Source organism: Orbicella faveolata, unplaced genomic scaffold, assembly GCF_042242905.1.
Source record: "Orbicella faveolata isolate gen_17 unplaced genomic scaffold, um_ofav_v1 contig_34, whole genome shotgun sequence".
Taxonomy (NCBI): domain Eukaryota; kingdom Metazoa; phylum Cnidaria; class Anthozoa; order Scleractinia; family Merulinidae; genus Orbicella; species Orbicella faveolata.
Genome location: NW_028301563.1, coordinates 13125001 through 13150367, shown reverse-complemented (window position 1 = coordinate 13150367; position 25367 = coordinate 13125001). Strand labels below are relative to the sequence as shown.

Genomic DNA, 25367 nt, shown 5'->3' with positions numbered 1-25367 from the left:
AGAATTGATCCACTACCACTAACTTTAAGAAGTATGCAGCCATACCAGTTCTATGCTAGACCATGATGCACCAGTGCATGAAATAAGGTAAATGGTCATATTTAATGCTAACCTGCAATGTCTATCGACATCCTTTGTGGTTTCAAATCCATTAGCGTCATGAGGCGTTCAATTTCTTCAAACGTCAAGGGGTTACCTGTCACGGAGAGCTTTTTAAGACGATGTAAGTCCACGATATATTTAAAGACTTTTTTCATTTTGTTGTTCCTCAATTCCAGCTCCTCTAGATTTTCCAGATTTTTCATTTTTTCCGGTAGTGTTGAGAGTTCATTGTCATTCACAAACAAGTGCGTCAGGTTGATCAGAGTAACAACAACTTCAGGAAACTGTGTTAGCTTGTTGTGGTTCAAATTCAGCTTTGTAAGGTTTGACAGGTTACTTGTACTACGTGGTAACTTTGCGAGCTCATTGTGTGAAAGGTTCAGTATTTCCACTTCCGTCATCAGTTCTGTGACAGCGTATGAAATCCTTCACAATCTCTTCTCTTCCAGATTTAAAGCCTTGCTATCTTTTCGAATTGTCTCCGCTAAAGTACGTTCCATCTCCAACTGGTCCACTACAAAAAAAAAAAGTAATAATAACTTCTCATTCAGTTGTTTTAGATAAAGGTTATTTTTGTCAATTTAGGACTCAGCTGTCTCTGATGTGCGGTATCAAAACTTCAAAACCGAAACATGCGTTGTCAATTATGCCTCAGTACTATTTAAATCTTTACTGAACACGAGGAAACCGTGTCAGCAGTTTAAGCTTAAGCAGCAGAATATTACAAGCAAGTGAGCGGCACCAGCAATGTGGTGTTCGCCAAAGATATGGAACACTTCATTGCCTATTTGTATTTCAGCGACCCAGGACAAGTATCAGACTTCACAATGCTTTTCACATCAGGGCCTTACAACAATGACTCCTCACCATCAATCCAAAGAATATCTGAAGGAATCGGAGAAATGGTACGAACAAAGCAGTCTTAGAAAACTTTGTTGAGGTTAAGGACGCAGGATAAGGATACGTTTAACACTACACTTTTCGCCAACTTACAAAAGATCTGGAGCACAGACGTAAGTCAAGAGTGGTACAACTTTAAAAGTCACAGGCTAGGCCCTACTGACATTTTAAAATTTGGCTAGTGACATACCTTACATACAGTGGCTGCGCCCGCAGTACGAGCGGCAGTCAAAAACAAGCTGCCCTTATAATAGTCTTTTTCTTCGCAGTTAACAAAAATAGAGAGAATGCTAAAGTTGCTTTGGTCTCTTCTCATAACTTCACGCGAGCACTCTGAGTTTAAGGTATCAGTATACCCCACAATTGACCACTTTTCAAAAAAATCGTTTCTCGCTTTTTCAGATAGATCTTTTTGCGATCTTTCATTGAAAGAATTTCTATGAAAAGAGATTGATTCTACGCAGTTATAAACAAAAAACGTTTCTTTACATAATTACCTCTAACTGATAGCTGTCAATGGCTTATCACGAGAAGTACGTTAAAAAGTTACGTGACAGATTGCTGCGTAGTACGATTGTCTAACGTTTGTGTTTAGTTGTCGACGAGCTGTTCTGAGAGTTCTCCATTTGTAGATTGTTAATTTGAGCTTAAATATGTCGTCGAAGAAACGCAAAAGATCGTGTCCATTTGCAAGTGCGAAGAAATCACACCGCAAAATGCAGAAAACGGCAGAAATGTTTCAAAAACAATCGATCAGAATTGGGCTGATGCGTTAGCTGGCTAGCGACAAAGGTTCCTGCTTCGAGCAGGAGAAGTTGCTTGCACTGGACGAGGAAAATATTGGACATTCTCTGAGCAATACTTCGTTGGCGCTTTCGCCGTTCGAAGCGGTAACGATAACATCTCAACTCAATCGGTATCTCGTGGGTTTCCTTTACGTTGCTTACGAGTGCCCTCTTTCATTGCCTATGTCATCTCAAAACTAATGCGTTTTACAGATCGAAAAGAAGAAACAGAAGCGAAAAATATTTTCTTACTAACCTAGGAGCACGAGCGGTGGGATTCAGATCTTGCAAAGGATATTTCCCGCCGGAAGCAACATTCGAGGGGTAACTCGAAAACACGGACCCCCGGTCGGCGGATCCCCACCACGGACCGGGTCCGCGGACTACCCATGGACCGGTCTACGTACTTCCCCTACTGGCCCCCTCTACAGACCACCCCCCAAAATAGAATAAAAATAATAATTAATTACCATCCAACTGCAGCAAATAGCATCCAAATAGCAGTACAAATATACAGCGATATTGTAGTTATTTGTACAGTTGAAAACCTGTTTGCCGTGCAGGTCGGCGCGCGCACGCAAAACTGTCACACTCTTCCTCTTTTCAGTGATAAATTTACTGACTACAGCAGTTGGATTATCAATCTCTTATTAGATGTTTTGGTGTGTAGTATCGCTTTATAGTTTACTCATTGTCTGTTAGATAACTCGTGCTGACGAAATTTCGAACGTTACATTGTGCAAATGTAACCGACTTCGGTTCAGTCCCGGGCGCAAGTTATATCATTACACGTTGCCTTTTCCTTTGGCCATGCAGTATATGAAAGACCGGAAAGCCTCCGGGAGCCTCGAAATTTGTGCTCTTTCCCCTCTCCCATTTTGTTTAGCCCATTCTCCCATGGGTTCGTGAACTCGTTCCATGCTTCACAATTTGCTCAGCGAAATTACAGAAACAAACAAGCTTAAACAAGTTAAAAACACATCTTACATCACCAGATTGAGCCACGAATGGAAGGTAAGAACTTTCATTCTTTTTGTCATCGGCATGTCACACTGAAAACAGCTTTTTAGCATTGTTTTTCTTTTTTGGGCGGGGGGGGGGGGGGGTGGGTGTAAAAAGTTCAAGGCTGTTACAACTGCACAGTGTAACACTCAAAATTTCACCGACACGAGTAGTCTATTAGACAACACTATTTTGGGGTGGTCGGTAGAGGGGGTCCGTAGGGGTAGTCCAAGGACCGGTCCGTAGTGTAGTCCACGGACCCGGTCCGTAGGGGGTCCGCGGACGGGGGGTCAGTGTTTTCGGGTTACCCACATTTGAGCCCGCTTTGTGATTGAACTCTCTTGTTTACGTAAAATGAGCCTTCACTCTAACGATCAACGCGTCATTATTTTCATGCGTTTGTGTAATTATCTCAATACACCGGAAGAGCGCCCTAAAGTATATTTTCCTTCGTATCCCGAAACAAAAATTTCAACGAGTGAAGCACTCCTTTTGAGTTCGTTTTTGGGGAGTTTTAAACGTTTTTCGCTAAAATTTGGAGAGAATGTTGCCCGAAAATTAGGCTAAAAGCAAACGGTGTTGGGGAATTTTTAGTTTTTGCTTCTTTCAAAAGTTATGACTATTTTAGTGAAGAAAACGCATGTTTTATCAACTTTTAAAGTTTAACTGCGTGTCAAAACCAAACCAGACAAGTAATCAAATTTCCCGCCACCGTTTTTTTAGAGAAAGGAAGAAAAGAAGACATAGCAATGTTCATCGCGTCCTCTCGCTCAAACCCGATCGGAAACGAACTTGATTAGTGAACATCTCTACTTTGGGAAATAGAGCACTATAATCGGAAAACCTTAATTTTTTTATTATCTTAATAAATATACCTTAATAATCAAGAATTCTTAAACTTTCAGAAAATATATACTTTACTGGAGTTTTCGTCAAATGTCCGACAGTAAAGCGGCGCAAACGAATGATGGTCATTTGGGGTATACTGATACCTTAATTTGACGACGAGCAACATATTTTGTTCAAAATAGCACAACTAATATGCTACCTGGCGACACGGCGAGTAAAGAGCGAGTCGCCGGACGCGCTCGGGGCAACTGACTTTCGGCGCCAAATCAAAAGCTTGGAGACACAAAAGTTTTCATATTTTTCACTTTTTACAATCTCTGTGGCTTTCGAAGTTATAGTTTTCTTTATGTTAATACTCAACGCTGTCTCTAGTGAGAAAAGTTTCCCGACTTCAAAGCCTTTCCTGTTAACAAACATTGACATCGACAATAGTTTTCCCCGGCCCTGCTGAATCCTGATTGGTCAATTCAAATTAATAAAATAAGTCACTTTATTACAGTGTAAAAGTCTTTAGCGCTACTGTGCTAATTAACGACACTGAAATGAGTAAACAAATATTATAAATTGAAGAGATACATGTTAAAAATCCAACTGGCGGGAGACTGAGCAGTTGGCTATTTACAAAGCGTGGAGGAGTTGAATCTGGGACCACCAAACACAAATTCATCTAGTGGCAGCGAGGAGATTTGAATTCGGGACCTCCGGATTCCAAAAAAAGTGCCAACTTACTTCACGCCAACTTCACGTCCTGAACTAATAACAAATGAGCAGGAACAAGTTTTAACCGAGTTGAAAGCGAATTGGTGTCCTGACAGACTATTAAGGAAGTGTCTCGACAATAAAACAAACCCAGACAGTCACAGGAGAGGCCACTGGGGTTTGCGGTGCTTCCTTATGTTAAGGGTGCATCTAATCGTTTGGGTTGCGCCCTCCAAAACTTTCACATTTGACTATCTTATAGACCGCTAAGAACATTACCTCATAAAACGCCCAAGAACCGACCAACGATCAACCAAGTCCTAGGGATCGTATACAAAGTGAGGTGCTATTACTGTTTCTTCGCCTAGATTATGGAGAGTACTTGTAAGTGCTCGTGGAGCTCGTAAGGACCAAAACACGCGAGCAGCAGCGAATCAGCAAATAAACAACATACTGAGTCCAGGGATAAAAAACTGATAGACGTCCGGGTCTTCGAACGAGGTGTGACCAAATACCACAAGAGGAGTTACCTGTGGGAGTTAGGGCAACGATGAGGGTAAAACGTTCCCTCGCGCTATCTCTAATTCAAATTACACAAGCAGTACCGAACCTTCTCAAACTCATTAATTATTCATGAGCTAATGACCCAATCAGCTCGCATCAATTGGGTCAGGTGCATGTATGTTGATACCCAATGAACATACCGATCAACACACGGTAGATTAGTTCAAAAACTGATCAAGACACTGATCAAGAAACTTGAATTTTAATCAGTCTTAATTATAATTCTAAATACAGCATTTTTCCCGCTTAAATCATTGTTTACAACAACAATACAGCAACATATTATTCCTTCTTAGACATCGTTATATTAATTGTACAGTTTTTGAATTTTCCTTTCTGGAAAACAACATCCGTTAAAGATTGATCCTGTTTCTCTGTGGTAAAACATGTAGTTGTACTAACAACACTTGGACCTAGGATCTTTGAAACTTTAGACACATTTTCTTCTGTAGGCTTTTCGTACTGCAACAATGCATTAGAACGATGCCCCGACCTTTCGCGAATCAATTTTTCTTCAACCCCAGAATTGAACAGGGAGGAAACACAAGTAACGCGCAAACTGTGAGCGGTTTTGCGTTTAAAGCCTGCCGCGTCGCACATGTCAGGCAAAATCTTGTTCAAGCTGTTGATGCCTACGGGCGCTTTATCGAATGCGAACCTAGTTTTTGATGGCTTAAAGTAAAATGCAGTAACTTCCTTTGCATGAGTCTCAACTAACCCTACATACAATCTGAATATCTCAACAAGGCACGGCTCGTGCTTTTCCTCAATAGAATGACAAACGTGCTTGACCACTCGCGGCACATACTTTAGATCACAAACACCTCCATGATAAGTTTTAGAGGCATTTTCTTCAAACTTAATAAAATTTGGACCAATTTCAAAGTTGTTTACAACAATATTTCTGTGATCTCCCCCCCGCAACCCCAAAACTTTTCCGTTGTAGAAATAGATCGTGTTCAATAACGACTTAGCTGATGTAGTTCCCAGCAATTTCTTTTGCCAGAATACTGCTTCTTCTTGCTCGCTCACAAACTCCTTTTCCTCTTTCTTACACTTAATGTGAAGCCCTTCTCGAACGCCATTCTTCATCTCGGCATCTAAGCAACGTCGGAAAAGGACAAACCTTCAAAAAATAACACACAAAATTAAAGTCCTGAAACAGTGCATTTTAAATTACTAACCAATTCGGTCTAAAAGTTGTCAAGTACCTTTTGTCACTAGCGTCCAGAGGATTCAAAGCTTCTGATCCATTTTTCTCCTCCAAATAACGCTTGAGGGCACAAATGATACCATAAACAGACTTCGGAGGGTATCTTTCACCGGACTTTTTAGCTACCTCCATCACAAATTTTGACAACCAATAGTTCAGCGACAGAGCGTCCATTCCAGCAATATCTACACTCACAGCGGTAACATTGTGTAAATCGTAGTCCTTGAAGAGACCGCCACAATCTAATACCGGAACTTTAACCTCTCTCAACCTCTGCCATTCGGCAAAAATGTTCACAGCCCACTTGTTTTTATACTTAGTTGAAACTGGAACAGCATCATTCACCAAAACATTTTCTTGAGAAGAGGTTTTTGGAACTCGAAAACGTTCTGATCTCCACTCGATCTCCATCACGCGGCATAATGTTAATTTATTAAAAATTCAACCTTTAAAACTTGCCCACATGGCCGCACATAAAAGATTCATTTCATTTACCATATGAATAAAAAACAGACAATAGCCTATTGAGCACGCCTACTAATTACCTATTCTTCGAAAAAAATTCTCATGCTACTTTGAGAAGCCAGCTCAAAAACTCGTGCTTCGTTTTTCATCAGGGGTTCCAAACACCTCGAAACAATAAAAGCACTCCGCCTTCGGCGTCGTGCTTTCATCTGTTTCTCGGTGTTTGGAACCCCTGATGAAAAACTCGCACTCGTTTTTGATCTATTACTTTTAACATTGTAGCTTTGATGAAGGTGAACAGAAGTTGCCAAAAGTTTAGTAAAACAAAAACAGATCGGTTTTTAACTCACCTACTGTTAAGACCAACTTTTCCACATTCTCACCGCTTAATGTTGACACTTCCATAAATAGATCCACATCATTGTCATGTGCAAAAGACTGACCATCCTACGTACACAATCAAATTCAAGAAACAAAACCCTGTTCAATGAGCTGAACCTGTAGTTTCAGTAGCCTAGGAGGGAAGCTGGATTTACACAGGTACACTGTACACAGATAACCATAGGGCACCGTTTGTAATGATCAATTATTTATTTTACTTTTGGCCGTTTTTATTTTCGTGAGAACTTGGTTTATTTATGATTATTCATTACTGACCACCCATTCACAAATAGTGTAATTTTTTTTTTTTACAAGAGTGCACGGTAACGAATCCTGCAATCTGATAGGTTTTCAGCGCGGTCCGGATTTTTCTAAATCTCTACCCACGGTCTTAAACTTTTGTCCTCCAGTTTACAAGATAAGGAAAAATAAATAAGTTATTTAACGGCTTAGAGTCGGTCCGTATAGTGAAAACCTCTGACCTCGGCCTTGAAAATGCTGCCCCGCGCCGAAAATGCTGTCCTTTGCTACTTGAATAACGATTAATAGATTATAGGAAAAACTCTTCCCTGATGGTGTATCAGTTCTTCAACCGATAAGGCTTCTCTAATTGCTCTTGTAACGGCTGTGCACAACGTCACGTTCTGACCTGATCCGTACGCCATGTTAACTTAACCGCGGAGATCAAACTCTCTGCAAAAACTTAGCGCCTTCTTTATGTTACAATACTGCTGGGCGACATTTGAGCCCATCGAGTTGACACTAAGCCCGGAGGGGGGGGGGTACTCCCTTATATGGGCTATATAGGTATGTGCGGCCCCAAAGAATATGGTTTTTCAGCTGTTTTGGTCATAAATAGGGTATCGATTTTAGCTGATTTTGGCCATTTTGGTCATAAATAGGGTCTGGTTTTTGCACTCTAGCCTTGATATGGGTATGTTTTTAAAAAGAAGCCACTTTTTCGTCATTATCTAAAAGAAAATCAGCAAAAGCCCTTCACAAATTATGTTTACGGTAATTTAACATTGGTCTAAACTAGGGAACTTATTATAACGCAGGTCTGAAACAAGGTTTTGATTTAAGGGTTACGTCATAAATAGGGTTTCGAATTTTTGGTCAGGTCATAAATAGGGTAGGGAATATCGCAGATTTTGGTCATAATTAGGGTAAGGGTTTTAGGAAGCAGGACGCACACCCCCACCCGATTTTTCTGGGAGTGCTCCCCCCGGGACACTAAGGTTATTTCAAATAACCAATTTCATAAAATTGAATTTGGCTATTTGAAATAATAGCGTTAACATCCTTCAAAACGTAAAAAGGACAGGCCAAAGGGTTTTTAGTTGTAAGATGCCCACAAAAAAAGGTTCAAGGGATACAATGATAAAAGTTTCAACACTGAAACGAAATAATGGTTTAATTCGTCAAATAAATATCCGAGTAACGACCTAAGTAACGCCACAATGGTTTTATCTAATAATTAATATAAGCAACAAATGACTGGTTCTAACAAATAACCAAATAACGCAACACTGGTTTTATCAAATAACTAAATAACGCAACATTGGTTTTATTCTAATAACAAACCCATATAAAAATGGTTTTATTACGCAACCAATACCCTGACATAGATGAATCGTTTTATGAAATAACCAAATTTTGTACGTTGGGTTTTAACAAATAACCAATCGCAGTAAAACATTATTTTTTTGTGACAAGGGACGGTAATTAATGAATTATCATAAATAAACCAACACTGAGATCAATAGAAAAACGACCGAAAAGTAAAATTAATGATAAATTTACAAACGGTGCCCCATAGATAACTGCAGGCAAGCAAAGTAAAACTCTGAGCAACGTCTAGTAAGACAAAGAGTTTATTGTGTGGAAGACCAAGAGGTGAGTGATGAAAATGAGAATTCTGTGTCTACACTTGCCGTGGCAGATCGCAGGTAGAAATCCTGTAATGGAACTTGATACCGATTAGCTAACGAACTTGTTAGAGTAAAAACAATTCAGCTCGATGTAATGCAATGTACGTAAAAATTATAACGGATTTCCTCAACTGAATTGGATTTGACAATGTAACTGCAGATTTTATACCTGACATAAACCTATGGCTACAAACACAAATTACCTCAAACGTCACCTTCCTCTCGTTAACAAGGTCTGCTTTGTTTCCTGCAAGTGCTTTGAAAATATTTGGTCCGCACTCACTCCGAAGTATGTAAAGCCATTCCCTTGCATTTCGAAGTGAATCTTGCTGTGTTATGTCATACACAATAATAGCAGCGTCCGCTGCTGTGTAGGACGGCCTCACAAGAGAGCGAAAACTTTCACGGTCAGGAGTCTCCCATACCAAAAATTTCACGGTTCTGCCACGATCTTGACAAACTATTATAGTATCAACGCCGACTAGAAACTCTTAAATTGAAGTGGAAAAGATCAAATAGGTCAATGTCAATTTAACTCTATTATGTGGTGGTGTAAGAATGTCTCATTAGCCAAGCTCGAGAGATATACTGAAGGGCGGAATATCGGCTCAAGATCTTGACAATACAGGCCGAGTGCAGTGAGGTCCATAACAAAAAATGAAAGACCGATATTTTCCTAGTATGGTATCAAGCAAACTTGGCTAATAAACGATTTACTACAAATATCATGAACGTTTAGAAAAAACCTCGAAACGCAACATAAACTTCACTATTTCGCATATCCTCATTGGGAGCTGACTTAGCGTTTACTAATGCTTAACACAAAAAGACTGAAAATTAAAGGCCCTTTGGGTAGCCTCGTGACACTTGTTTTAGAGTGCCAGGAAATCCACTGCCAAGCCAAACAAGTATAATGTAAGTGGACTTCACCGCAGAATGCCCTGCCACTCGACCTAAATTCTTCCTAACCGGCTACGCAGTACGCAGAAACTCATTAATTCAAACAGAAGTACATAATTTATTCGCGTTACAAATAAATTGTGCGTACTGCGTAGTCAACCATTTTCAGTGAAAAGCTCGATGTGGCAGGGTATTCGGCAGTTACCCCAGCAAGTGTAACGCTAGCTAAAACAAACAGGAGCGCATTTTCACTTTCGGTATTTTTAGGAATACAATTCAATCTGACACGACCTGGCCCAATCTGACCCTTGCTGAAAATTTTTTTTTTTTAATTTATACCTGCATGCTTAATTTCAGAAAGTGGGCATTATATGATAGTTTTAAATCGGCTCATTCCATCTCTAGATTTTTCTGATGGTAGAGTTGTATTTAGGTTCTTGGGACTTCAGCTCTTAAGACCCTTTATCAAAAGGGTTTCCTAAAACAGATTCCGTTTGAGGGACCTTGACGTGGCTCTGTAATTTAAAGCCAACTTTAAGGTTAAATTTGTTGTTTTTTTTGCTTCATTTCACGGATTGAAATGATAAGGAAGAATCAAAAACCAGTCAGGGCGAATCCGTTCCGTGTGATCTGTCTAGAGTGATTTGACTTGCTTCTTGGTTTAACCCAAGTAGCGTGACGTAACGATCTGCTTTCATGCTGTTAATTAAGTGTTGAGAAAACAGAATACAATCAGAAATGCGAAAAATCTTTACACAGGAACCTTACATTAGGCATCCCAAGTATCCTTACTCAGGAATTTTCATTAGGATTGGAATGGGAAGAATCCTCAGACAGGAATACAGCAAAACCCCTCCATATCCTCCTGTCCAGGTGAAGAGAGTCACATGGGCACGAGGCAAAAAGGGGAAAACGTTGAAAGAAAACGATTAATAAGCTTTGACATCCAAGTTATTTCCTGTAAACAAGTAAGCCATAAGCGAAAATATGGAACAGCAATAAAGTAATCTGATTAGTTGGTTTTGGTTATTGGCCTTGACTGGACTAACTTGGTCATGCAATAATTAAACTTACTCAATTTAAATAATGCTGTTTAGAACTAAACATGCATCTCACCTTCAGTAGCGGACCAAGTAAGACGACTGAAACCAACTGGTCCTTCAAGATATCTATTACGTAAACATGTTTTTCCAACAACAGAATCACCTGTTGAGGAACAATTTAAAAGCTAAATTCAAAACTTACAGGACAACGGGGGCTAGAAGTCTTCTCACATTTTACTGAACCACTGAAAATTATGGAAAGTACTAAGATTTGTGGAAAACTGCAAAGGAAAGAGAATTTTTCCTATAGGTACCAAAATGGAGGAACAAAGCAAAAAGCCATGGCAGTTATTCAAAGTGCCCAACAGTTTCACAGTTCACCAGGCAGGTACTGGGCTATTGTGGTTTACATTGCATCACAGTTCCCATAAACAAAAATTACTCTCCTTCAAGTTGGACACTAGTCCACAACAGGTAACTGCTTCCCCAAAGGCAGTTATCCAAAGCACCCAACAGTTCCACACTTTACCAGGGAGACTGGTACACATGTATACATGTTGTGGTTTAAATTTCCTTTTTTGTTTTGGTCAGAGTGATTTCAAACTAGTCTAATTTTCATCAAAGGGGTTGGAGGAGTCTGGAAACCAATAACTTATTAGGCCATTAAATATTCAAGAATTTGTAATGATTGCTTGCATAGCCAAGTGAAGATGAAAGTGGACTACAAAGTCAGAGATTGGGTGAATCTAGGTGAGTACAAAGTAAAAAAGTGGGGGTTAAAATGGGATCCTGACTGAGTAGGGTACTGGGTGGACTTTCATATAAAAAGGATGGGGATCTTGGTACCTCTTAGAGGTTCTTTTCAAAGTTTTCAATGAACAGCGTTAACCCTGTCCTTTTTAATTTTCTTGTCCCCTTAAGGGTAGGATAGGGTTAGGGACAGTCAGGGAGGTGGGTGGTGGACATGTTATTCTTTTTAAGAAACCCCCAAACATGAAGAAAAAAATAAAGTTATTTGCAAAATCTAAGCTAAGTTAAAACAAAATAACCTGGCTTAAGACATTCTTACCTAAAATACATTATGTTTAAACTACAACATATACATGTACACCCTTGCATCCAGTCCTCCTTGTATCAAGAGGTGTTGTGACGGCAAACTATCTTGACTAAGAACAACAAAATGTCCCTGACCACTTAACATGGACCATCCAGCCCCAACTCACTCACTATCGGCCACCCGATCACCACCCGTGTTACTTTCAAGAATGAAAAACATCTTTTGTTGTGCATTTTTGTTTTTCCACTGGCTCAATTTTTAGCTTCCTTTACTTAATTAGTAGATAATAATGATATATGATAAAACAAAGAGTACAACCGAACCCTAACTCATACAACCTTAACCCTTTCAGATTAAACTAAATGACTCAATTTGAAAGTTACATTGTGTAATATATAAAGATCCTACAAACTTAATGACACAATTACAACTAACACCATGAGCACTCACCCAATAGAAGTACTTCATATAATCCCCTGGCTTCCCACATTAGATAGCGCAAGCGTCAGAATTTATCCTCAGGATAAAACTGTTGAACAGCTGCAACTGTTAAGTAATTTCACCTAGAAGTACAATGCAAACAGTGGTATTCTCTATTTATATACTTGCAAAATTCATTGCTACTTCCAAACAAATGGATCCAATGAAAAGACACTATTCAGGTCACATGAATGACCTGCAAACCTCAATACAAATTATGCATTCCATAAATTTTAATACAAAAAACCCCACCTGTATCATTTTGAAAACAGAATGACACTAACTGATTACGTCTTTTGATTGTTTGCTTTTAAGCTTGAACAACAAAGATTGCATATTAATAAATTTCACAAGTTTTATTTAACCATCATGTTCGAACTCACCACTAAAAACACCTATTCAGGCTGGCTGCCTAAATTATGTTTACCACTAAGTCTAACTGTTGACGACAGTGCAACTCCAATAACCCTGTCGTTATTACAACCTTCAGGTTGTCGGTACCTCTTCTTATAGTTTGGCCTGCTGTCATGAACAAAGTTCAGTCTTTGTCTTTTATACATGTAACATAGTTACAGTCAACCTGTGTTAAAAGGACCCTCTATTAAGCGGACTCCCTCTATTAAGTGGACACCAGCTTGAGGTCCCTTAATTTTCTTCCAACATTTACTGTAAAATAAACCTGCATCCAGGGACACCTCTGTTAAGTGGACGCAGACACCAATATTTAACTAAGCCATTTTGTTTCACAAAACCTGCAATAAGCGGACACTTCAAGGGCTTCTTACTTCTAAAACCTCAGCTCAATCCTTTAACATTGTTCAGCGATGTTGTTTTAAACTTAAGTAGATTATTCCAGATTGATGCATTGACTAACTGAACATTGTGCTTTGAGCAGTCTTTGATCTTCCAGCGTGTTACACTGTGTTACAAATGGGTTAATAATGAACTACAGTATATAATTACACTAATATATATTAGAACCTGTTTAGAGTGGACACCCTCTATTAAGCGGACGCTAGTGAGTGTCCCATGGTGTCTGCTTAATACAGGTTTCACTGTAGCTATATACATGTAGCAAAGCCATGCTATCAAACTCGGTAACTGTAAGACTTAAGTGTGTATCAATATAATGCACATTTTATGGTACAAGCAACATCAAACCCTTCCATCATTCCTATTGGCAATTAATTTATTGAACAATGCCACAATTGTTCGAAGGCTGGATAACACTTAATCCACAAGATAAATCCCTATCCAGTGGATAGCATGGTTTGTTTTAATTTGCTGACACTGATCTGCTGGATAGTGATTTATCCACTGGATAGCATTATCAAACAACCCGGGCCAGATGAATTGAAGAAGTTCAGAGAGTGCTCAACAAGCCAGGGTTACTCTCAGCCATACCTCAACTAACTCTGATTAGCTTCTTTCAAACTCTCCTACCTAACTTTCAAGCACATGCATTGTATGTCAATGACGCACACTGAAGTATGTATCAATTTTAAATCTTAACAGGCTGCCAACCTTAATTGTTTATACCCTCAAACACACATGCTGGATCTCCAAATTCCCATTTACAGCCATTTCTCCCATTAATGGCTGCATTATATAAATCTGAAGTAAAGAGTAAGGGTGAGCTTACAGCCACAAGCAAATCGAGTGGGATCTCTAAAGAAGGCATGAAAAGAGACAATGGGATAATTATTATTCCCAACTGAAGGTAATGGAACATGAAGTGAAGTATTTTGTAAGGTCCTTTGAGATATTTTTTGATACAAAAACACCATAATTATAACAACAGCTAAGGAAGGGGCAAGGTCTGGAAATTACAGGTAATGGGTAGTGAAAAGTTCATGCCTCACTGTCTCCCCCTCCTCTCCCCCCCCCCCCCCCCCCAACCTACATGCTGGTTACCATCACTAATTTCCATCTTTTTTTAGTACAGTGTGGGTCAAGAGAGAAAAGATAAATTAATTAATACAATCAATTACAATCTTCCATGAAATATCTGCCTCACTTTTTTTGGAAACAGTTGGATTTCAAAATTTAAAACTGATGACTCAGCAGCATGTCTGACAGTGTGCATGATAATGTGTATGTATGCCATTAGGTATGGAAATCTGAATTTGACACGTAATATAAAAACTAATTATATAAATAGCTCATTTCCCGAAGGTGTAAGTACATTGTATGCCATTAGGTATGAAAATCTGATTTTGAATTTGAATATGATCACAGCCATATCTTTTAGCAGCAGCTGACAACATTGCTACTTCCCCCCTCCCCCCTGAATGGGAGACTAGTTTTTAAAAGAATATTCAATACCAAGCAATGTTAGGTTAGTTACCCAATTCACTGGTATCCAGTTATTACAACCATGTTTCGTACATTGATATTATACTGAGCAAGTTTTTTTTTCTTTCTTCTTTTTTTTTACAAAAAAAGAAAAATTTAGTTTCAGCAGTAATCTTTTAAAATAAAGATTTTTTAACATATGTCTCATTAATTTTCTTAAAATATCTTATAAATTGCCACACATTAACTTTACATAAAGTCCAGTAGTTTTTTCACTATGACAGCTATTATGCTATAATTACTGGACTTTTTTCTTTTTCTTGTACAGTACATGGAAGCAACACAAATAACAGACATCTAGCAAATATGTCAGCAAGAGAGTGCAATGTGTGAAGCAATCATTTGTAAGTAAGCTGAAGGATACAATTCTGCTTCTGTTAGGGAAATATATCTGAAGTTGTTACATGTACGTATGCTTGAAGTTAGCCACGATCAAATATACTCATTAAGTTTGTGATCAGATGTTCTATGATAACCAATAAGAAGTTAATGGCTGTGTAAGTAGAAAATCAACTAAGGAAAGGTCTAGTTCTGTAGAAACTAAAAGAAATAAAATCAAGGAATGTTTTACAATTGGTACTTATACATCTGGTGGTGGGTGAAGGGCAAATAAGACAAAAAATCAACAAATAGCTAATATTCCTATCCTTTAGTGTCTGTCTAATTATTACGGTCCTAGATTATCAAATTTCAGTCATTTCAATCATTACTTTATGATTACCAATTTTATCAGCTGGCTATTCACAACTGCCATGATGGAGCTGAACTCAGGTCTGAAGAGAAACAACTTCAGCTAGTCTGGTGCCCCAATCACTCAGCCACTGTCACTACCTCCTATCTGACTCATAACCAGTCAGCTTGGCTTCCCTCTGGATTTCAAGTCTGGTGCCCCAAGCAATCAAATGCACACTGCCTCCTATCTGACTCAATAACCTGAGCTTGTCTTCCCTGTGGTTTTTTCTGCCCTTGAACAACATGTTAAAATTTAACCTAGAGAGAGCAGCTGACAGACCTTGGCTCTGACACATGTACTGCACTGTTTGTTTTAATAACAAGCTGTCACGTATTTATAAATTATTCTCACTGGTTGTTGGAATTCAAAATAAATAAGACTGAGGTAATCCATGTTAAGTACAGTGACACCCGGAAGTAATGCGGACAAAAAAGGGTGTCTCATGAACCACAGACCTAAGACCTAACACTCCCTCCGAATCTCAAAAACTAAGACCTAACACCCCCTCTGAATCTCAAATACTAAGACCTGAGACCCCCTCCAAATCTCAAAAACTAAGACCTAAGACCCCATCTGAATCTCAAAACTTAAACTATGATCTAAGACCCCCTCCAAATCTCAAAAACTAAGACCTTTGACCCCTCCAAATCTCAAAAACTAAGACCTATGACCTCCTCTGAATCTCAAAAATTAAGACCTAAGACCCCCTCTGAATTTCAAAAGACCTAGGACCTCCTCCAAATCTCAAAAACTAAGACCTAAGACCCCCTCCAAATTTCAAAAACTAAGACATAAGACCCCCTCCGAATCACAAAAACTAAGACCTAAGACCCCCTCCGAATTTCTTATAGCTCCACTATGAAGTCACATTCAATTTATGCAAGCCGTTTGCGCGCGTAACTTTAGTCATTAAAATGCACGCCAGTTGATGTACATGAAATAGCATGACTGTTCACAGTACCAAAACTTGCCCATGTAGAAATGGAATTTTATTCCAGTTTAGTTGAGCTTTCCCTATTTATTTTTGTAGTTTAATATTCTTTATTTCATCTTGCACTCGTATCACTGGGTGGCTTTGTGAGAATCCAAGAACTATTAAATAGCACTGTTTTGTTACTTGTGATCCAGACTGACATTAAGTTCAAATTAAAGCAAACCCAGGTCTTGAGATTCTATGGTTGTCTTAGGTCTTAGTTTTTAACTTGTACAATATTTATTTTTGAACTTGAAAAATATTATTTTCCAAGATGTAGTGGTGAAGTGATTTCACTCCATCCCTCCTTCACTCCTTCACTGGATCACTTCCTGTTAGACAATTGAAACCCCAGGGGGGGGGGGGGGGGGACTCCCATATGAAAAGGTCATGGATGCTCATTAGAAAATTTGAATTTAACTCCCAAATTAAAGAAGACTAATATGGGAGTTGCTCAAGCTTCATTAGACCCCTAAAAGATACCACTTTAAATGGAATAGGTTCAATTACTAGCCACTGTTCAAGAAAGGATCCCTCATGCACTTGTAGACCCAACTCGCGTACTCGAGAGATCAGCAGAAATCAAGCCTAAAACCAGAAGTTAAATGAGAGCGTTTCTTTTAATTGTTATTTCTTTGAGTGCACCCTAAAGGTTACTTTGACAGCTAAAAATGGTGACATTTCGTCATCAACACCCTAAGTGAGACCAGAATTCTTGATTTGTACCCAGACGACGAGCATCCCCGACCTATTCATATAGGAGTTCCCCTCTACATTTCGAACATCTGCTATTTAAGGCCGCTTTACAGTCACTTGCACCGTCTCAAGTTAGGTATTCTTTGAATTTCTGACGCAAGTCAATATCTTACCGCAGAAATGCTCTACATTGAATAAATTTTCGTACGAACATTTTTATAAATAAAAGCCACCTGTAACTATATAACTAGCTCATTTCCCACTCGATTGCCAGTAAAGAAGACATTGAAAGTCACAAAATTGATGAGCTGTACGTAAGTTCCCCATCCCCCAACATCCCCCCGCCCTCCCCCATGCCAGACAAATTATTTCATCCAGGTTTGTTTGTTAATCTTAAACAAAAGTTTTGTTCTCAGTGTGGATCAACCCTAAGTAAGTTTTTAAGTTATAGCTTCATGTGTTTTTAAAGTAAACAACACACAATACAAGTAAGTTCTAACACTTGAGTAAGTTAAGCTTAACTTATGTAAATACCCAGCACCCAGGGGCATACCTGCCAACTCTCCGGTTTTCCCTGGAGTCTCCAAGTTTTTCATCAAATCTCCCGGTCTCCCGGTTAGAGCACCAAATCTCCCGGGAAATACCTAACGTGGCTTTTTTCAATTTTTTTTTCCATCAGTTTCGTTTTTTTCGAGAATCCAAACAGGAAAATAAAACAAGAAGTGGATTTAGTGCTCTTATTTGAGCTGTTCTCAATCGAAAAACATCGGAAAACGGGAAACAGAGCGATGAAATCGATATATATTTAACGAGAATTGTAATTGGTCAGAAATCAACCAATCCAATCGCACAATACATGGAAGGAAGTTGGTGCACTTTTCGCATGCTGTTTACACTTGAAGTGAAGATTGCCAGCATGAATTTTGGTTCGCTGCAAAAAGAATTCTTAGGTGCCCTTCCCTCAGGCTTTGAGGGTCGTAGTGAGGAGACTTGCCTCACAGAAAGTGAAGGAGATTCCTCTAGTTGATGTTCAGCCATCAGTCAACACTTGAGATAAGCTACTTTTGTGGGTTTTTTGAAAATTCAAGCGCTTTGAAATGTGAGCGGGTCAGAGCTGCAAGTCACGATGTCAAATAGTTTTAAATTAATAAAACTTCACTTCTGAAAAATTCATGAATTGGAAACTTTAGGCACTAGGCAAAGGATTTGAGGGCCTAATCAGTAATGTTTCCAATTGATGAATCCTGCAGAAGCACAGTTTATGAATATTATTTAAAATCAGATTTCCATATAAACTTTGTTATTTTTAGACCTGTTTTCCTTCTCATTTTTTCTGTTAGTAAAAACCCTGCTTTACAGCAGATATTGTGATGGAATATGTGGACTTTTCAGCATAGATCATAACGATAGCACTAAGATGTTGAAACAAGATGTAAAACTTTAGAATCACTGAGCAACTTGACATTTAAGATTATGAAAAATAAATGTTGTTCTAACCGAGAGACTTTGGGAACATTCGGAGGGCCTTCGGGTGATTTTCGGAGAGTATTCGGGCATCGTTGAAAATGACATTCTTACAATGCAAAGATTTCTAGACGTCTCCAGATTTTTGTACCCTGGGGGTTGGCAGGTATGCAGGGGTGATCATAACTGCACAAGGAAAATAACAAAATTCATCTGCAGTGACCAGATCTCAGCAACACGAGCTTATTACTTTAATAGCTTTTGTTTGATGAAACTCGTGATCTCTAAGGCCTTCAAATAACAGCCTCGACATCTAACTTTGTTAAGATTTTGGAAAACAATTTGCTGCGTATGCTATTTAACAAATGTACGTTGTAAATACGAGCTGAGTTAACCAAGTATAAATACTTTAAAGACTTCAAGCACTTCTTACCTCGGGAAAGAACGTTGCAGGCTATTGACCATCACCATTTATGGCCGATTTTTGGAAAAAATGGTCCTAGACTACCAAACATTGACCAAACAGACATGTCACATCGCCTTCGTAGCATTTACTGCGCATGAATGAACAGCATTGCCGCAATCTCTCACCCGCCCCACCAGCACCCACTCCGTCGATTTTTTGCTCTCGCCCCAATTTTCTCGCGACCAGAGGGCGCAAAACGCAAAACGCCTTCAAAGGATTGGCGCGAGTCGAAAGCAAAATCTTATTTTTATCACACCTCGCTATAAGTTGATTTGTTATTACATGGCCCTGGCTAAATGTTAAACTTCTTCGATTTTTGTACAATTTCTTCAATCTGCGTTTCATCTCGTCTGTGTATCAAAGCGTTCGAACTTTCAAATAAAAAGGACGGGGTTGCTTATCGTACTTTTAGGGGTTAAAAAAGCGGTTTTGGTACCTCGATCTTAAGGTGTTCAGCCTCAAAAGGTTCACAGCGGGAGCTTTTGCCGTACCTTTTGGTGTATTGATCCGAAAATCATACAACAAGAGATAATATGTTGTTTCAGAATTAGTACCTCTTAGGGGTGAAAAACATTTCAAGCCACGCCCACAAAACAGGATCTTGGTACCTCTTAGGGGTTCTTTTCAAAATTTCAGAAGATCACCCCCATCCTCTTTATATGTGAGTCCCCCCCCCCCCCCCCTGGGAGGTTTGGATTTCCCTAAGCATAGCCAGGTCTAGAGACAGATTTACAATGATAATTGTTTTGACCAAAAACGCAGCAAAATTATCCTGAGTGTCCATTTAATTGTTGATTTAAATAAATAAAGAGCAACCTCCGGTTGCGACTGCCTCTCGTAAGTGACCACCTCTTCTCGGCGACCAGCTTTCCAAAATACCAAAAGTTTCCCAGTCAAATCACTATATTTGGAAACTCTTGTAAATGACCACCTCTCATAAGCGACCACGACCACTTTTGGAGCTAAAAGTCTGAAATTTTCTTTCGTTTTTAACGTCCCGTAAGTGACTACTTGACAGATAATAGAGCGAAAATTGGATAATAAAGTGTTGTAACATTATTGCATTCCTGAGAAGTACCGGATTTTTCCTCGAAATTGATTTTTCACATGAATAAAACATTGAATAACATTATGGCTACTGTTGCTAGGCAACAGTAGCCATGAAAATTTAAAGAAAAAATGTACGCTCACTGTATTCTATCAGTCTTAAAAGAGACAACCTAAATACTAATGAGGTAAAATTTTGACCCAATATGGTCTAAAAAAACAATTTTCAAAAGAAGATGGAAGAAGATTATAGTAACAGTGATGCATGAAGAGTGCATTGTGAAGGACAACAAGATCAGTTAATTTAAGAATCCCTAATTCCTTAAAAAGAGGCTCAGAGTTTCAAGAAAGTTATAATATGTATAGCCCTCTTTTGAAGAATTACTAATTGGGTTTAAGAGTAGAATTGTAAGTATTGCCCCAAATTGATAAATCATAGGTGAGGAAGGGGTAAATAAGTGAATAATATAATTGATGTAATAATTTATTCCTGTTTACATAATATCTAATTTTAGATAATACTCCAATACCTCTTGAAACTTTCTTGCTCAATTCGTGTAAGTATGGTTTCCAGTTCAAACTGGAATCAAAAATAGGAGATCTGAATCACTGACAGGCATTTCTTCAATATGGTTTACATGAACTGTTCCTTCCTCTTCAGGTTCATTAAGTGCAATTTCAGCTTCAACACCATTACAAGCAAGTGAAGAGTTACATGTATTCTGAAGTCCTAATGGTGCATTGTGTTCCTCATCTGAATTACTCACAGGCTAATTTCTTCAATATTGTTTACATGAACTGTTCCTGCCTCTCCAGGCTCATTAAGTTCAATTTCAGCTTTCAACACCATTACAAACAAGTGAAGAGTTACTTTTATTCTGAAGTTTTAATTGTGTATTATGTTCTTCATCTGAATCACTGACAGGCATTTCTTCAATGTGGCTTACATGAACTATTCCATCCTCTGCAGGCTCATCAAAACTGCAATCAGGCATGACTTGTTGGTTTATCTCTACTCCAACTTTGCCATTGTCCAAAGATATAATAATCACTCTTCTAAATGCATTTTCATATGCATGTCTGTGGGCCAGTTTCTTGGCATATCCAAGCAATTCAAGTCTTTTGGCAGGGTCTTTTTCTGTGAACCATAAAATTTACAAAGAATTTGCAAGTTGAAAAGTCACATAATATTTATTTCCTCAAAAAGTTTCCAAAAGAAATCTACTAGCCTTGGGCTATTGGACACAAATTTCTTTCCACATGGAAGACTCTCACAATTGCTCTATTGACAGATTACGATACCATTGCTTAAGGACATTCGCACGAACATTTCCAGTAAATAGATTTTTTAATAATTTTTACTGCAGTCAGATAATGAGTTACCTGTGTCAAAAATGCAAAAAAAATTGGGAGTCAGCAACTTCATTTCAGAGTCAAAGCATGTGACAAATTGGCGTACATAATTCAGCATGGTTTACAGATGGTCTACATGGTCTTAAATATCGAAGGTGAGTCAACGGAGGTAAATGATATTAGTCATATTTCATAAAAGTGGGTCTGTTGCATAAATAATTCCAAATATTGCCAACATAACTTAACCCTTCAAGAGGCATTTGAGACCACTGCACAGATAAACAAAGAACTAAAAAGAACAGAATTCGATGGTGCATTTGGCAAAAAATTCAAACTTTTAATTGATAGATTTTCTTTCTTTTTTTGCTAAACAGAGAAAATCAGTAGAGGAGGTGATCTATCAAAAGAAAAATAGGGGTCACTGAACGTGCAAGATCGCTAAATCCATAGCAATGGCCATCTCCCCTGTTATTGTTCATTTTATTACTTAGCACACACTTGATGATGTAGAGTGTGAATTTTCCTACACAGTAAGGATGCACAGAAACAATTCATGTGAACATCCTCAAGCCACTGTTTGAATTTAAAAATATCAGTGTTGACACTTTGACAGCCCATCAATCTGTACTAACCTTGCTCTATCATGTTTTGATCTCCACCATGCCCAGTGCCATCACAAAAGAATTCACAATCTTTAATCTCCAGTCTAACCACACATCTATACAAAGAATTGTTCTTTTCCTGACAATCACTGTTATAAATTTTATTCTCTAGCCTCTCTAGCTGCAAAAAGTGCAATAGTAAAAACTTGTGAGAGGAACAATTTCTTTTCCATGTTTCTGTTACATGAAGGGGAGTGGCTCCTCACCTAGGCAAGTGGCTACACTCCTCTTAAGTCACTAAACATGAAGAGTTACAGTAAGTGCCTGCACTGATGACACATTGTGGTGACCCATATTACCCAAATGGAAGTGTTTGGACTTGACTGAGGTTCTCTCAAAAAAACCCTAATTCACAAAAATTTAGAAATCATACATCAGAATTTTAACATCAACAACGACTTTATTTTACAAATTCAGATAATTGACTTTGGTAGCCAGTAATTAGTAAAGCTATTATGTACTAGGTAATCTACCCTAAACAAGAGATCTAATGATGGTATTTAAAGCTCAAAGACAAATAAACAAATAAATAATCACCATTTCTGAGTGACCATAACAAAATGAAGAAAGGAAGATTCCATTACCTGAACAATTTTTGTTGACCACCCATTAAATCCAAAGTAATGATTAGCAAGCACTGTGCACTTTGCCATGTACAAAGGGTGTCAAACAACTTCTGTGAACTTTTTCCGTTGAGCAAACTGGACCTGCATATACAATGCTAACCAATAAATTCTTAATCAAAGCTAACTCAGATAACACCGTACACAGGTAAAAAAGTCTGCATTGGACCTAGAGGTCCAATTACCAGCAGAGCACATCCTGGTTTCTGTAGTATTAAGTGTCCAGGAGTATTTTGACACCTCCCTAATGGGACAGCATGTCTATGAGAGGGTTTACCCACCCCCACCCCTTGTGACGTTAAAATCACCTGTACCCATTTGTACATGTAGATCTAATCTAGGTGGAGGGAATCACTGTGAGAGTTAAGTGTCTTGCTCAAGGATACAACACAATGACCCTGGCTAGGGCTCAAACCCAAATAACTTGATCTGACGTCCAGGACACTCGAGCCCTCTGGCCTGGATTCTTTGAAAGGTGGGTAACACTATCCACCAGATGAATCACTATCCAGTGGATAGCATGGTTTGTTTTGTTAACACTTATCTACTGGATAGCGATTTTAATACCTAGTGGATAGTGCTATCCACCTTTCAAACAACCCCGGCCTGGCCTAAAAATTATGCAACAGTTGATAAAGAACATTATTACCATGAGAACTCTGCCACAAGGGAAAACTAAAACTGACCTTTAAAAATTGGCCTCCTAAAAGTCTCTTTCCACTTATTCTCTCTTTTGCCTTTTTTGCTGCCCTTGCTGAATAAAACTTGACAAAGGCATATAGAGAACTGTATTTCAGGTCAGAACTATTCACAGTGGACTCCTCAGGAGCTGATGGCAAAAGTGATAATTTTCATGTTATTAGACAATCACCCAGTTAATTAATAATCACTTTTTGACTTTACTTTAGTTTATTACATGCAGCCTTGATTAGGTTCCTTCTCATGCATGGTGGGGAAGTAATCAGATTAAAAATGGATCATCCCAAGTTGGCTTGTTAAGACAGTTTAAACCAATTTTACATGTTGAATGTTTATAGTGGTCAGTGCACTTAGCTACACCTACAACCCTGCAAAAAACTGTCGAGATAGTATTGTCAATAATTGCATGTGATACTATGATGTAATCAAACCACACTGTAGCCCCCCCCCCCCCCAACCCCACCCCCCACTACCTCCATTCAATGTTGTTTTCGTCTGAAAACCAAAGGATAAAGTTCTTGTGTTATCCCCGTCCCCACCAAAAACACATGATTACAAACATTACAAGTCAGGGGAGGGGTATAAGCTCCATTTATTTAACAACATTTTGGAATCTACTCAGTACAAATGAAGAGGCTAGTCATAAAAGGGGATAAGTGACGATTTTGGTTGCTTTTCTTTTTTCTTGCTCCAAATTAGCTGAATTTTTGCATGTGGTCTTCAATGTAATAGAAAAACGTGTTCCTGTATTTTTGCCGCTGGTTTTTGCTTCGCTTTATAAAGACGCAGCTAGGAAAACCGAGTGGTTTTTTGCATACGCAATATCCTGAAAACGAAGCAAGGTTTAGCGCAAAAACTACGGGACATTGCTAAACATACCTAAACAAAACTCTATGCGAAATTTGGAGCGTTTTCGACAAAGTTCACTTTTGATTAAAATACCTAACGCCCTTTTCCCGCCGAGGCTGCAAATAAACGAAGCCGGGCCTTTGTTATGATAAACAGAGCCGATCCTTTGTTATAATAACCAAGCCAAGCCTTTGTTATAAGTCGAAGTCTCGCCTCGGTTTATCATAACAAAGGATCAGGGGCACCCAACGACCGTTTTCTCTCTAATGCTGTTAGATGCTGTTTTAGGCTTTCTGGAGTACTTTTAAAGCTCTGGAGGTTAATTTTAGGTTGCACTAAAAAAATTTTATCTGTTCGGATATTCTAGGGGAACTTGAGTATTCTCGAATTTATTAGGGCTTTTTTGTCCATTTCCCGAAAACCTTAGGTCTTATCGCCTTTCCGAAAATGATAGCTGACCTTTTTTCGGTACTCAAAACGACATTTTCAACAGTCCGAAAACAACAGACATTAAATTTCTCATGTCACGAAAGTTCGAGGTGCCAATTCTCTCAAGAAAATCAGAGGGGATTAAAAGCCTTCCGAACAGATAATTTACCGAAACGATCCGTTGGGTGCCCCTGAAAGGATCGGCCCGCCGCGACCGCAGGGACTTTGATCTCACTTAGAAAGCAGCAAAATGTCAATTCCACGCAACGTATAAGCTCAAAAATGTTGATTTTAGGTCAAAAAAGGTTTAAATGTTGATTTCACGTTAACGCGTGACGGCAAGGATGTTGGTTTCACTTAGAAACCAGCAAAATGTCCATTTTACGCAGCGCATAAGCTCAATGATGTTGATTTCAGGTCTAAATAGGTTAAAATGTTGATTTCACGTTAAAGCGTGTCGGCAAGGATGTTGGTTTCACCTAGAGACCAGCAAAATGTCAATTTCACGCAGCGCATAAGCTCAATGATGTTGATTTCAGGTCTAAATAGGTTAAAATGTTGATTTTGCGTTAACGCGTGACGGCAAGGATGTTGGTTTCACTTAGAAACCAGCAAAATGTCAATTTCACGCAGCGCATAAGCTCAAT

General features: G+C 38.7%; 2 protein-coding genes and 1 pseudogene across 3 annotated transcripts in view; all 3 read right to left on the bottom strand.

Annotated features, from left to right (window-relative positions):
• LOC149104869 (uncharacterized) overlaps window positions 1-19189 on the bottom strand; it is a 30756-nt gene extending 11567 nt beyond the window's left edge. Inside the window, exons 1-6 of the mRNA XM_089271432.1 lie at window positions 19026-19189; window positions 12342-12454; window positions 10908-10997; window positions 9095-9381; window positions 6930-7026; window positions 113-616 (exon numbers count right to left, since the gene is read on the bottom strand). Coding sequence (XP_089127558.1) covers window positions 113-503 — 391 coding nt within the window. The 5' untranslated portion in view covers window positions 504-616; window positions 6930-7026; window positions 9095-9381; ... (1 more) ...; window positions 12342-12454; window positions 19026-19189. The remainder of the gene's footprint in view (window positions 1-112; window positions 617-6929; window positions 7027-9094; window positions 9382-10907; window positions 10998-12341; window positions 12455-19025) is intronic.
• On the bottom strand, window positions 5085-6851 carry LOC149104870 (uncharacterized). Its single transcript, XM_089271453.1, has 2 exons — window positions 6113-6851; window positions 5085-6027 (listed from the first exon to the last, which is right to left on the bottom strand). Exons 1-2 carry the CDS (start codon window positions 6523-6525, stop codon window positions 5184-5186), a joined length of 1257 nt encoding a protein of 418 aa, XP_089127579.1. The 5' UTR covers window positions 6526-6851; the 3' UTR covers window positions 5085-5183.
• Window positions 19190-20573: 1384 nt separating the features above from the next.
• The window catches only part of LOC149104868 (RAD52 motif-containing protein 1-like), a 7189-nt pseudogene continuing 2395 nt past the window's right edge, over window positions 20574-25367 (bottom strand). The window contains exons 3-6 of the transcript XR_016201430.1: window positions 23430-23572; window positions 22705-22827; window positions 22091-22241; window positions 20574-21243 (exon numbers count right to left, since the gene is read on the bottom strand). The product of XR_016201430.1 is annotated as an RAD52 motif-containing protein 1-like (transcript). The remainder of the gene's footprint in view (window positions 21244-22090; window positions 22242-22704; window positions 22828-23429; window positions 23573-25367) is intronic.

Bases quoted from the DNA above. Each gene is read 5' to 3' on its own strand.
- LOC149104870 (XM_089271453.1), bottom strand. From the start codon at position 6,525: ATGGAGATCGAGTGGAGATCAGAACGTTTTCGAGTTCCAAAAACCTCT. The intron at 6,028-6,112 runs GTACTTGACAAC...TATTTTTTGAAG, and splicing joins CTGGACGCTAGTGACAAAAG to GTTTGTCCTTTTCCGACGTT.